At 36.0% G+C, this 15,215-nt stretch overlaps 1 protein-coding gene across 2 annotated transcripts in view; it reads right to left on the minus strand.

Moving 5' to 3' along the window:
* LOC136041237 (t-SNARE domain-containing protein 1-like) overlaps positions 1-14,269 on the minus strand; it is a 29,238-nt gene extending 14,969 nt beyond the window's left edge. The window contains exons 1-3 of one of the 2 annotated variants that reach the window (XM_065725830.1): positions 14,036-14,269; positions 6,853-7,018; positions 2,342-2,470 (exon numbers count right to left, since the gene is read on the minus strand). In XM_065725830.1, coding sequence (XP_065581902.1) covers positions 2,342-2,470; positions 6,853-7,018; positions 14,036-14,253 — 513 coding nt within the window. In that variant the 5' untranslated portion in view covers positions 14,254-14,269. Of the gene's footprint in view, positions 1-2,341; positions 2,471-6,852; positions 7,019-14,031 lie in introns of both variants that reach the window. The other variant, XM_065725832.1, reaches the window with a different exon arrangement.
* Positions 14,270-15,215: the final 946 nt, after the last annotated feature.

Genomic DNA, 15,215 nt, shown 5'->3' on the forward strand with positions numbered 1-15,215 from the left:
TCTAAACTTGGATGAAAGAATATTTGGAGACAATAATAACTTGTATACTTATTCTCCAACCGTTTTGTTTTTTAATTAATCAAAAAAAACTATTTTTTTCAACTGAAAGTAAGGAGCAACATTAAAACTTAAAACGAACAAAAATTATTACGTATATGATGGGGTTCGCCCCTTAGGCAATACCTCGCTCTTTACGCTAGAGTTCGAATTTTGTTCCGATTCTTTGAGAATGACCCCTGAATCACAAAGGCCGTTTAATTAGAATAAATAGTTCTTTTGTAAGTACTAAAAAAAAGTTTAGCGTAAAGAGCAAGGTACGTACTAGGGTGCAACCCCCCTCCCCCACCCCGAAAACCTCTGTATACTTTCCAATAACCAATACTATATGTAAACAATAAGCAAAGTTCAAAACTTGCAGCCCTTTCCCCTGGAAATGTGGGGGATTGAGTCATCCTCAAAATTTTGATCGAGTGACTTTAGGGAAAAATGAGCGTAGGAGAGGGCCTAGTAGCCCTCCAATTTCTTTGGTCACTTAAAATGAGAACTAGGACTTTTAATTTCCGTTCGAATGAGTCCATCTCGAAATATTCTAGGACCACTGGGTTGATACGATCACCCCTGAAAAAAAACAACAACAAAAAACAATAACAACAAATAAACCGTGATCTTTCTTCTGGCAAAAAATATAAAATTCCACATTTTTGTAGATATGAGCTTGAAACATCAACAGTAGGATTTTCTGATACGCTGAATCTGAGAGTGGGATTTTCATTAAGATTCTATGACTTCTAGGGGGTGTTCCCCCTTTTTTCGAAAATAAGGCAAATTTCTCAGGCTCGTTTTGATCAGTAAGATAAACTTGAAAAACTTATATATTTGAAATCAGCATAAAATTCTATTCTTTTGATGTATCTATTGGTATCAAATTTTCGTTTTTTTCAAATTTCGGTTACTATTGAGCCGGATCGCTCCTTATTTACAGTTCGTTACCACAAACTGTTTGATGTTGTGCAGCTATGAAAATACTTCGACCAAACTAAATTAAAAGCTCTGGTGATTTTGCTCGGTTGCTTGTAAAATTTTAATTTTAGGGCTCTTTGGTCCAAATTGGTTCTCTGATCAGATGATTCTCATTTAAAAAAACAAGTATACTGTGCATATGGAAAAAGACCGATACCTCTAATCAAACAGTTCATGGTAACAATCTGTACGTAAGAAACCCGTCTCAATAGTAACTGAAACCCTAAAAACGGAATTTTGATGCCAATAGATACATCAAAAGCATCAGATTTCTATGCTGACTTCAAATATATATGCTTCATCACCCTTCAACAGTTACAAGCCCGAGAATATTTGCCTTATATTCGAAAAAAGGGGGAACACGCCTTAAAAGTTATAGAATCTTAATGAAAATCACACTATCAGATTCAGCGTACCAGAAAACCCAACTGAAGAGGTTTCAAGCTTCTATCTGCAAAAATGTGGAATTTTGTATTTTTTCCAGAAGATAGATCATGGACGCGAGTTTATTTTTTTATTTATCTCTTTTCTTCCCAGGGGTGATCGCTTCGACCTTGTGGTTCTAAAATATCGCGAGAGGGCTCATTCGAACTTAAATTGAAAGTCCTAGTGCCCTTTTAAGTGACCAAAAATATCGGAGGACAATTAGGCCCCCTTTTATATTCTTTTTCATCCCAAAGTCACCCGATCATAATCTTGAAATAGCCATTTTGTTCAGCATAGTAAAAATTTCTAATGGCTATGCCTTTGAGAATGACTTAACCCCCTACATTCCCTGGGGGAAGGGCTGCAAGTCATAAACTCTGCCCATTGTTTACATGTAGTATTGGTTATTGGAGAGTATACAGACGTTTTCGGGGGATATTTTTTATGGTGGGGGGGGGGGGGGTCAGGAGGAGAAGGTTACATGGGAGGATCTTTCCATGGACAAATTTTTCATTGGGGAAGGGAATTTTCCACGAAGGAGTGCCGGATTCTCCATTATTATTTAAAAAACGATTAGAAATTAAATAAAAAAAACAAGTTCTTTCAACTGAAAGTAAGGAGCAACATTAAGTTTTAAAATGAACAGAAATTACTAAGTATATGAGGGGCTCGCCCCTCCTCAATGCCTCACTCTTTACGCTAAAGTTTTTTTTAATACTTTCAAAAGAGCTATTTATTATAATTAAACCTTTGGTGATTCAGGGGTCATTCTTAAAGAATTGGAACAAAATTCGAACTTTAGCGTAATGAACGAGGCATTGACGAGGGGGCGAAAACCCCTCATTTCTATCCAGTGATAAAGTTGTCCAAAAATGTCAGCTCATTAGATACATACCTCTACCTGCTTCTGCCGTTGCAGCTGTTCTTCTTCTAATAGAAGTTGACGATCAGATGAAGTTCTCCTTTCATCAAATTCATCAAATGGGTTCCTCCGTTTAGGTCTGGATGTTTTTGAAATTAGAAACTGTAACATAAAATAGTAAACCAAAGTAAAAATAAGAGAGAAAAAAGTAAAACTAATAGTAACAAAAAGTCCCATGGCTTGAGAATTTCCAGGGGTGCAGGGGAAATTTAATACTTATCTGTCTTTAAAAAGATTGATAAGGAAAATAGGGAAAATTAATCTCCAAATTCTTCATGACTGTATTTTCACGATTTTTTACCTTTCTGTTGTCTAGGAATAATTGAATGGTTTGTTTTTTGTTTCTTTTTTTGGACAGGCAACAACCCAGGTCACGGATTTTACACCTTGTATTCAACCTTGTCATATTTCAATCCGGCACCGTTTTTAGGGGTTTCAGGTTTTTTTTTCTTACCATGGGCCTTTGTTAGCCCTTTAATTGGGCGAACCATGGCCCTAGTAAAGGGCCATGTTCTTTTGAGTCTGATATATGTTCAGACTCAAAAGAACAAACTCTCTGTGAACATAGTACACAAAAAAGCAGTTTTAAAAGGATATTATGCCATTCTTGTTTAATAAGATTACAACCCAGCACATCAAAGTGATAATTTATGTGTCATTGTGCCTCAAAGCAGCGAAATTTCTGGGCTTGGAACTTCTAAGATAGCCTATATGTTTCCTAAATACCCAAACGGAGGTTTACAGTCATTCATCATGGCAATAACAGCTGCAAGATTCCAACCTAATGATTTCGCAATCCCACATGGAGCTAAGACTTAACAATCAGTTTATATTATCATAATATGTCAAATATTAGAAACATGAAACGTGATATTATACATGTCTGTTTTTTTTTTCTTTTCAGAGAAAAGAAAGTGGATTAGAAATTCAATCATGCATTCATCCTCGTTTAGCTTGAAACAATTTAATATTTTGAAGCGATTGGGGAATCCTTGACCAATATCCTTCATACTATACCTACTGCCTGAATATGTCACCCGGCATATTGTATTAGATGATCATGATATCTCTTTGTATGCAGCGAGTTAAAACTCTGAATTGTCAAAACCTACCAACTCAGAACAATACATTTCTAGCCAACCATAACACCTATCTAAGAACAATGAATTATTTCCAGGAATTTGTAGCCTTCGTCACTGGGTTTGGCGTGGGTCTTGTTATCCCCAAAGCATACCAATCAGACCTTTCAACTACTCGGAACATAATCGCTATCTGAAAATTTTGATTAGATATCATAGGATGATGGACAAGGGCAAAGAATGGCATGGAATGAAGAATGGTTGCTCTTAAATCAGTTTGGTCCCTAAAAAGGTCACGTGAAATTTCAGTTACCACTCGAAGGAGCTTCCATCCAATTTTCTTTAACTGCCCTTCGACATAGAATGGGTATAAAGAAAAAGTAACACATCGGAAACACACCCCTCTTTCTTATTTCTACACTAGCGTAGACTCTGATCTGTTCACATACAACACACTTTTTGCATTTCACACATTTGCATTTGGTGAGATGGTTCATCTGGTTTATTTCTTGCAACTCTTAGCGCACACATTCCAGATAGTCCTTTACTCCTGGTTATTCATCATGACTGAAGTCGTTTGGGTAGACATATTATCAAGAATAACTCTGGCCAGTAGAAATATTGCCATTACAAAAGTCATGTGACAGGACCCCGTGGCTAGGATACCAGGGTGTCAGGATGAATATCACAGCCATGCTTCGATACCAGTAAGGATAAATACAGGCAGTGCGTCGCAAAATTTTCAAGTGCTGTTCTGCTGCTTTGCTTTGAAAGAACATAGACATTACGAAAACTAGGATGGGAAGCAAGTTCTATAAAATATTCTGAATTCATATTGTGTTTAGATTTGGGGAGGGGGAAATGAGTCAATTTTCTGCATGCAGTACTATCCAATTGGGACAAAATAAAAACAGCGATATATACAACACACCAATGCAACTTAATTTTCTGGGGAGATTTTTATATTTCAAAGATATCGAATTTAAAACATACATTTTCCAGTTGGTAATATTTTCTTCTTTTACTAACCTTAGACCCAAGGGTTTTACTAATCATTGATTAAGTTTAGTTTTACGGCATTTATTACGTCAGTCTCTATTTTTTTTCCTATTTGCTCCAGTATTCTGTCTAAATCCACAAGCAACACAAAACAGAAGGACAGGAACGGCTACCCACAGCAAAGGAGAGCGATGATTGATAGAAAAGCTACAAGCAGAAAACTACTTCACAAATAGATAAGATTCTGCATAGGCGTTCGCTGTTCTTTGCTGCACTTAATGCAGCTCAGATGCCAAGACTCTTTTTTGATGAATGACTCAGAGTACAGAAAAAAAATAAACAAAAATAAATCAAAGGTGCCATGCTAAAAGAGCATATTTAATAAGTAAAAACTTTTCAAGACTGATAAATTTTAAAAGTGTATGCATCCTCCATTTGTTATTTCTCTAAATTTTAAATATCTTTCCATGATTTTCACTTTGATTTTCATGTAAGACACTTATTTACTAGCATGTTTAAGCCTTTAAAACTATATGTATGCAGATAAGAGTAAGTGCATTTCCTTGGTTAAGCCATGATCTGTCTAGTAGTAATCTCAATTCACACATCTTTTGTTTAACCTCAGAAATTGCTTCTGTCGTTCCTTAAGGTTCAATCCTATAGTTCGTGTTGCATGTAATTTATGCTAACAGCCTTTTGTTTGCAGTCATAAGATGAAACTTGCAGCTCTCTGTAGGCTATGTCATCCCACATCTTTTCAAGCTGGTAGCGTTAGTTCTACAGTTTCAATTAAAGCAACTAAGAGACAATTTTTTTAGGAACGGCCTCCGCTGGGAAGTCATGCCGGCAGTACGCCAAACAAAAAAAAAACTTTTAGGTACTTCTGGCAGGAAATTCCCTGATGTAGGTAGTCCTAACAAGTTGTACTAAGATGAGTGTATCTTGTCAGCTTAGCTCTGCATGTAAAGTTTCGACAATTCCTCCGACAGAAGATAGTGCATATTATGGTGCGCAGGGTAGCACACACCTAAGAAAGAGCAAAGCTCACCCGATTATAACATAACATTAAAAAACGCGTTTTTAAATAAATTTTCAAATATAGAAGAATTGTCATTTAACACTGATTCAGGAGTGATAATTAATATCCAGTTAAACTTAAAAGTAACAATAAAAAAAATTATTGAAATTTCTAAAAGAGCTTGGAAATCCTCAAAAACACTGATGGATAGAAAAGTATAGGATTGACATTCCGACGCTCAAAAACCCCTGGATTGTAGTGTTTAAGAGAGGGTTTAAGGAAAAGAAGTGTGGTTCAAGAAATGATTCATGGATTGTGGTTTTTAGTTCTTTATCTCAAACTGAAGAGACTCACATTTCAGCTTGGGTAAGACCAAAATGACATGTCAAGTCTCTTCTATTTGTTTTTCCTTTTAGACCAGGGCTAGCAGGCGACAGGAAATAAAAGAGAGATGAATAAAGGCTCATTTGAAAACTTATCAAAATTGGCATATCAATAAAAATTCATATTTTAATTCCACCTAAAAAGAAAGTCCCATTAGAGAACTTAAAAAGAACTTGCAGAAAAAAGTAAGAAAAATTATGTCTACTTATCCCAAAAAATTAATTGTTGTTTTTTTTTTTTTTTCGTTAAAAAATGGGAATTCAAAACATAGGCGAGTGATATTGATGAACCAGGTTCACCACCCTGAATTTAGCTGTCCTAACCACTTAGCCGTCCTAGCTAAGGAGTCGGCGCGCTGGTTTGAGAATTCTTTGTCCAAGGGGCAAGGGTTCGATCAATGTCATAGCCAGTTATTTAATTTGGGATGGGGGCCAGTTGTGTGACTCTGTTAGCTCAGCCAGAGTCGACCCAGCTTTTAAATGGGAACCTGGAGAAATCTAGAGAAGGTAAGCAGGAAGGGCATGGGAAAGCACAGGATGGCTGGCCCCAAACCTCCCATTGCACTTCCAGGCTGAAGGCCCACGAGACAGAGATCAGCACCGCCGGTTTGGACCTTGAGGGTCTAGCGCCGTCGTATTACTACTACTACTACTACCCTGAATTACTCTTTCAAATTCATCTGGACAAATTAATATTTCCTGCCTAGTTGTAGGTTTGTTTTCCTTGTATTTACATGTAGTTTTATACATTCGAAATAAAAAAACAAAAAAACATTCAAAATCATTCCCAAAGGATAATTTTTTTTCTATCACAAAACCTGCAAAACTTGGAATATTTAGATCATTTTGACAGAAAAAAAATTAAATTAGCATAGTTCTGATTGAATAAATCTTCCTTTAACTGTAGTGACTGTTGGACCATTTGCTTAGTGATTTTTTTTTCAGTGGCAACACTGACCTAAGGTTCACACTTAGCAACATCTTTTCGAGTTATGCAGATTTTACCTTTTGAAGATTTCCATATGACTGAACAGCAGCTTCGAAATCACTTTTTAAACGCTTAACATGTATCTTCTGTGTTGGGGATAGTGAGGACATCAACTTCATAAGTCCATTCACATCTACGGTTGTGTCTGATATTAGATGCTTAACAGAAGCCATGGCAGATTTCCTAAAAGATTACCAAAATCTAGTAAATTTAATGATAGGGGTATAAAAGAAAAACAGGTTTGTGAATATACATAGGTTCGTTGTTCTTGTGCTGTTATAAAGTAAAAAAAAAAAAAAAAAAAAAAAAAAAAAAAAAAAAAAAAAAAAAAAAAAAAAAAAAAAAAAAAAAAAAAAATCAGAACAGAGTACAATGTGACCAAGTATGGGGTTCTGTATAAGCTAATCAACTGGTACACATTTGACTGATGACATGTCAAACAGCAAGCTGTAAAAAAAACGACGTTTTAACTACCTTTCTAAGGCTACAATGAAAGAAAGGTTAAGATGGCCAGGCCACGTTGCAGATGACTACCATTGTTTACCCCTCCCTCCCTGCAGAAAATACACCCCCACGCCGTGGAGAAAAAGGCTTTCCAAATTTGAGGATTTTTATTTGAGGTTTTTTTTTCGGTAGGGGGAAAGAATTTTTGTACTTGTGTACGCTATTATTTGCCACTCACTCAAGTTTACGCCGTATAAAACTCGAGAACAAACCAGTTTCTTCATTAGTTTCTTTCACTTAGCGTAAGACAATACAAAGACAAATGACAGAATAGATGGGAAATATATAATTTGGGCTATATATTCGCACATAAGAGGGGGGGGGGTGAAGTATTTGGACAGTTTCAAGTCAGAAAACAATTCTTACTTCATAATATGCAGAACAATTGTACCTATCGCATTTTGCATGCAGACCCACTATACTTTACACCCCTTAATATGCAAATATTTAGCCCAGATTTGTTTCTAAAGTAACTAAGGAACTAACAAAGAAACCAATTTGTTCTCGAATTTTACACACCGTAAACTTGAATGAGTGGCATATAAGAAAAGATATTTAATTTCAAAAAATGAGTATAACAAACCCCAAAGGACCGTATTTGCATTTTGGAGTCATAAAATCATAAAATAAAAAAAATAATAAAAATACAACAACAAAAAACTGGCTAAACAATAATAAAAGTAACAAAATCAGAAAGGTAAAGCAAATCATTAGTCAGAAAAAAAGAAGACTCTGAATGTCAGAAAGTTAAAAAGGTAAAAACAAAACAAAAAAAAGTGAGATAAAATTAGCATTGGAAAAGTTTAAAAGAGAACATATAAACAATGGGGAGGAAACAAAAGAATCACACGAACATAAAACTTGGATATCACCATTACCAAATAAAAAAAGGAAACTAGTGGTTTATTTTATGAGTAATGAAGGGGACAAAGGTTTTTTCCATACCTGGAGGTTAAGCAATGGATGGGGGATAAGATAGGAACGGCCTCAGAAACAGTACTTAGCAGGCGGTTTCTGGATAAGGAGTGTCTTTTGGGGAAAATGTTTTTGGTAAGAAGGTTTATTATTGCATCTTTGCGAAGCAGAGGGACAATGTTCCTCGCCTGTGCTCAACTCAAAATTTTTCATGGAGAGAGCCGGATTTCCCGGTATTAATTGAAGACGGTCACAAATTAAATTAAATAAAAAAAAGTCTTTTCCAACTAAAACTAAGGAGCAAAATCAAAACTTAAATGAACAGACTAGATGAAAATGTTAGCAAAATGATTGAGCTTTTGTGAGTTGAGGGTGCAAGAATACAGGGTCCAATTAGTATGAGAGGGAATCAAGAAAAAAAAACTTTTGATCACTCACAGGCCCTAGTGTGATGTGCTGAATTTTGGACAATGGTATAGTAAAGGAACCAGCTCCAGAAAGCTCCAATGGATTGGCATAGATGTATTCTTCAACTTTGTCAATTTCATTTTTTGTTTAGGCCAGTCGTATGAATAGTTGGCTATGCTTAAACAGTGAAAATGAAACAGGATTTTGGTGAGGAAAATCAAGCACCCTTCCAATATATCAGCCTTGTTGATCATCTTTGCTTTGGTATGCTACAGCATATCATAAAGCAAAATCATACATACCTGTCAGAATTGTAACAGCAGAATCATATATTCCTGTCATTTAAAATGATTTTTTAACCAGTGAAGGGGTAAGGTAAGTCTCCTGGATCTGACATAAATTTTCATGAGTCTTCCTTTTGGTAAGATGTCATATGGGTTTGTTTGTTGCCATTTCATGAGCTTGTGCTCTTTGAAAATGACCCTGTCAAGGGGCTGCAGTACATGGAATGCATGGGCTGGTAGCTTGAGAATAGCAATATTCTTTTCTGGAGCAAGCTCCATAAGTGCAAATAACAAATGGGAGCCATCGTCATCAAGAATAAGAAGTGCTATTTCTTTAAACCAGTTATAGAAGAGGTCTGCTGTCTCCCATCCTTTCTTAGTATCTGAAAAATATCCATCTGGAAGGTCTTTAATAGGTAACCATGAACTCCAAGTGTTTTTCCCCAAAAAGATTACCAGTAGTGGAAGTTTCTCATCTGATGTATCAATATTTGTGGAAAGAGGTGTGTTATTATGCCCATTGGCACTATGGGATTTGAGGATTTTTCTGGGGCAAACCCCAAACCCCCCACAAAGAAAAGCTACCACGATGGGTTTTTTTCAGGGGCAAGTCCAACACTGCTTGTATCTCCTAACTGCTTTGTGAATAAAATAGCATACTAATAAATAACAGTAATTAGTTAAGCTATCCTATTAACTTATCAGCTATTCAGGATCATTTTATTATGACTATATTTTTCTACACTATCATTTAAAATTTGCTACCTACCTTGTGGCCAACAAAAATGCCCTCCTCAAAATTTTGAAATTGCTTTATTACAAAAGGAATTGAAAATGGTGGAAATATTGAATACTGTTGTCAAGCATACAAGAAAAAGGAAGAAGAAGGCATACAGAACGAAAGAGATGTGTCATTACTGTGCCAAATAAGACAGGGATGTCAGGGGGTCACCCTATCTGGTAACTCTGCTTCTCAAATTTTTTCAGGCATTCAAATTCAGAATCATAAACTTTATGAAGTAACAGTGTTCTGTCATTCTTTCTATTTTCAATTCTGCTTTTGCCTTCAGAGAGTAAACTCATCTTGTACTAATTAAAAATACAGATACAGACAGTTCCTCTGCACCATCTGGTCTCTGGGCAGACCCAATCACCTCCCACTCAAGCCACCCCAGTGAGAGTAATTTGTCACCATAAATTCAAAACGTGGTCTCTGTCTTGATAAGCAGTCGAAGAACAAAAATTATATTGAATATGTGTTTAAACTTGAATAATTTTAATTGTGGTAAAATTCTAGTTTACCTGCTTTTTGTTATCTTGGAAGAAAGTTAGGTTAGGCAAATGAAACTTTCAGTAATGATTTTAGGGCCAAAAACATACTCAGGAAAGGTATTGCCAAGCTTCCATGTTAACCCTCTATTGTTAACCATGTCTATATGTATTGAAATTTTGACAAAACAACATTTGCAGATCATTGAAAACTCTTAAATTGGGATTGAGCAAAGTTGTGAAGCTGAAGACAGTTTTTTTTTGTACTCCATTAGAGCAGAAGATATCCCCCCCCCCTTGTCCAAGCAACTCCAATCAGCAAACTACAATTGATTTAATCTATCTAGTTATATTAAAAATCCTATCATAAAAAGCATTAAGTCCTGTTTTTGGTGATTTCTTTTTTCATTTAGAAAATAATATTTAGTCTATATCTTTCTTCTGATTTTTCAATGACTCCATTTCTGTTCTATTTATAGAAATATGAAAAAAACCTCGTTTTCTTAAAGAGTTAAAGAGGCTGCATCCCAAAGTCGAACCTTAAAACATACAGGAATTAGGAGAGGCAGTTGGGAGGCTGCTGCCCCCCAAACGCCCTGCTTTTAAAGACTCTTTTGTACAGGTTTTTTGTTTTGTTAATTAAAAGAGGGCCTTTCTGAAGCCAAGAGCAGGGGGTTAGGGGGGCGGCAGCCCCCCACAACAAAAAACCTGTATATGAAGGAAAAGTCGGAGGGGGATGAAATTTGGCAGGTTTCTTAGTTGGAGCTTGGGCTACGAAATGCATCCCTCCCCATCCCTCTGCGACCACTGGAACTGAAGATCGCTTAACATTGTTGTGGTTCACCTCTTTAAAGAGGCACAAGTGTGCCTCCTTGATGTAGGGGGTGTGTTAATATTCACCATTCACTCCACTTTAAAATGTTTCAACAAAAGAAAATCTAATCCAGAACTGATAGATTGTTAAGAAAACTATGAATATGAGGACAAATATTTGACCTGCTTAAATGTTGTGAAATAAGAGGCATAGGCCTAGAAAATTTTTGTAGTTGCAATTAACTAGGTTTGCCTATTATCTTGATGAAAATGCTCTGAGGTCTATACATGATAAGGAAATATGGCAGGAAATCAGAAGTTTCAAAGGCAGTATATTTGCATAAATACTAATCTGGAACACATTAGGAACTGTAGGGAATCATTATTTTGCATTTTTTATTAATCAGCTTTTTGTATGATCTATTTGATTGAATCATGAATCTATGTGCTATATCTTAAGAACTCACTAGATTTAGGAAAAAATCACTAGTTTTAGAACAAAAATCACTAGCTAGAAGGAAACCACTAGGCAACATAAAAAAAATCATTAAAAACATTAATAAATCATGGGCGGCAACCCTGAAGATAAGTCTTCGAACCAAGATTAGGATATTGGGAGCTAATACATAGCTCTCTATGTTTATGCATTAATGCATAAACATATAGCTATCACCTTATATCACATTTACAGCCAGATAAGGTGGACTGCATCCTCCTGTAGAACAATCTTGCTGTTGAATTGATGAAGTGACACAATTACTGGGTGTGATGAGGTGAGGCATCCTACTGGTACTTCTATTCTGCATTACTCCACTTCAAATCAACTGCATTTTTGAAATAATTAATTGATTCACTAGTGACAATTTCATTGGAAAGACTGCTCCAAGTTGAGAAAGCACATACTGAGCAAAATGTGTCCTCTCTGTATTTTGAGGGCTCCTGTTGAAGCTTCATTGAGTGGCCTCATGTCATAGTGGCAGGGGAGGGAGTAAAAATGGAGTTAGCCATGTTATTCTGGTGCAATTTCTTGACAAAAATGAAATCTCCTCTGTGCTGCTGGTAAACCAATGTGGGTATCTTCAGGCAATACAGACAATCAGGATAGGGAAGCTGTTGGTGTGGGGCACAAAGCTTAGTTGCTCTTCTCTGTATGCTCTGTAGGGCTGCCATATCTCCCTTATATTGAGGATTTGTAACAGGGCAGCCAAACTCCAAATGTGGTCTTACAAGAGCATTATATAATTTTATAATTATCAGAGGTTGACACAATGATATGGTTCATTTAATTAGTCCCAGGGCTCTGTTGGCCTTAGGAACTTGTTGTATAGTGTGCTCATGGAACCTCAACTTCCTGTTAACAATCACCCCTAAGTCTTGTTCACTCTCAACAGCCTCAATTTGGATATGTGTGCCAGATTTATTCAGCATAAAATATGGAATCTGATTGTTGTGGGGACCCATGTGAAGGACTTTGCATTTTGATGGGCTGAACTCCATCATCCAGGGTTCAATAGTCAGGGTTATTACCTTAAATTACCTTAAATCACATTTGCCAGCGAGATAAGGTGGTAGATCCTCCTGTAGTTCTTGCTGGTGGTGAGTGATGTAATTATGTTGGCTTAGCTTCCCAGTCCAGCCTCCACTCGGCCCTCTCCCAGTCCCTGTCAACTCCAGCCTTGAAGGAGTGGGGAGTCTCAGCTTGGATGGTAGACTCAGATAGGCTATTCCAGAGGGGGACCACCCAAATGGAAAAGAAACCATGTTGTTCCCTTCTCCGACATCCAGGCAGGTGAAGCTTAAGACTGTGACCTCTTGAATTGTTAGCCAAAGAGGGGGTGAAGATCTGGTTCATTTCCGAACCCAAGGTTCTGAAATGCATGGAATGTAGGGTAAAAAAACCAGCAAAATTATGTAAAACTAAAACCCTTACATCTTGTTATCAAAGAGGAATTAAGAAGAATTGTATAGGCTACATCAGAGATAAGTCAAAAATCTAAGCTATGCATCAATATGGTTATTGTTAAAATTGTTTAATATCAAACACCTGAAATTATTACTTTATTGACTTACCTACAAGGAACTCTTTTTGGATATACCAATTGTCTTATTTTGATGCATATATCCTTTTGGTGTTTCAGTTTTATTCACATATTAACAGAAAGCTGATTTTCTTCCAAATCTATAGGCCTAAATGTAACTTGTATTTCTTGATATTTGTTCCATAAATTGCAAATATTAATTTTTTGTCAAAACAGAGACTAGATTTTCAATTTATGCTGACAAATTATTGGTGAAAATTTGACCATGAAGGTGGGGTTCTTTTTACTACCTTCACATTGCATTATACTGTAGTAAAACATGGGTGGTACAAAAACCCATTGCTATTTTTCTGAAATGACAAAGAAAAGTAGGCTAGTCTTTCCTAAAAAGAGGTCTTTTACCCTAGGCCTAGGCTATACAGTTTGGGCTATAGCCTATATCTCTGCAGGTGATGTTTATTTTAACAGCCTATTCAGATAGCTAAGAAATACACTTATCACCATAGTCAGAAATGCATCCTGAATCCAAATTTAATATTCATTTTTATCAGAAATGAATTTCTACCTTCAACCGTATATATACCAATTCAGAGTATATATTTTCACATTAGGGGAGGATTGGTTTAAATTCTAACTTATATTTATAGTCAGAATTGCAACCTAAATTAAAATTTAACATTCATTTGAATTAGAATTGAGCTTTACCCCTCCCCCACTAATGTACAAATTTATACCCTGAATTGAAATATACCTCAGAATTAGTAAATAAGGATGGGAGTGAAGTTAATTTCTGATACAAATGAATGTTATAGCCTACTTGAATTCAGGATGCAATTCTGATTGTAGAGGTAAGTCTGTTTCTTAATTACCTGAATAGTCTGTTAATATGAACATTATCCATTTCCTTTTGAGTAGGGCTAACAGTACATTAGTACCATATAAGTTATACAAAAACAGTCAATACCTACAGTTTAGAAAACTCTGCAGGATCCACAGTTTGGCTATCAGTTAAGGAACTGAGTTGCTTAGACAGGTTCATAATAACTAAACACTCTTTTTGAATATTGTGGATACTCTCAGCAACATGAAGGCTGCACCTTCGATATTTTTGACTAACATTGGAAGATGTTCCAGAAGCATTGTCAACAGCTCCATAGTTTTTAAAATCTGCTTGATTTAGCGCCATTGTCTTCGATTTCTTCAATAAAAAAATTTAGCTTCTATAGCATGAGTGTAAAGTGATTTTACGCATCGCCTAAAACACATACTATTAATAGAGGGTTCTTCCAAGATCAAAATAGCGTTCATCAAAAACTACACTAAAAGTTTAAATAAATGTTTTTCTAAAACAGAAACGTTAAAAATTAGCAATTTTACTTTGAAAACTTCCAGTTTTATTTTGTCCCCCTGTGAAATACGCAGCTTGACGGCAAGCAAAAAAAAAACAATATTCCATTCATAAATAGAACTCGAATGTTCCATATTTAACTAGGTTCCTACAATTTAAAGCAGTCTATTACCATTACTATATCCCCTTCCTATATCAAATTTGCCTAAGCTAGGATCACATTTACCAATTTGAATAGCAAATTGACGATAAAAAGGTTCATTGTTAACTTTAACCCTCAGATTCTCCTTAAAAAGACTCTGATATAGGGTATTCATGACGCCAATAAATTTTGGTAGAAAATTTATCCAGTTCACATAAGATTTTACTTTTTGTCACTTTACGGCTAGTTTTTGGCTTTACAGCAAGTTAGCTGACTTTCTTGGTAAATTCATACAACCTTTAGCTTCTTTCCGACTATAATAAGAGATTGTCAAATGAAAAAAAAACGGCTTTATAACTTTTAGTAAACGTTATTAGCTTTACTGACAAGGTGTGAGTCCCGTATGAGGAACTGACTTCCTTCACAACTTCGTATGGAGCCGAGAGGGAATGGAGTACAGGACTCACGATTGTGCAATTAAAGAGATGGTGGTGGATATGCCTTCCAACATATAAATACGAATGCTGGTGATAAATGACGGATTTTCACCAACTACTATAAGGAATTATCTGGCACACTACTTCCTTTCTCTTCGTGCTTCTTCACCTTGCAGTGGAAACTCATTTTAGGTAGGCAAAACACGGAGTAGCATTAGGCT

The sequence above is a fragment of the Artemia franciscana genome, unplaced genomic scaffold, assembly GCF_032884065.1.
Source record: "Artemia franciscana unplaced genomic scaffold, ASM3288406v1 PGA_scaffold_1180, whole genome shotgun sequence".
Classification (NCBI taxonomy): Eukaryota; Metazoa; Arthropoda; class Branchiopoda; order Anostraca; family Artemiidae; genus Artemia; species Artemia franciscana.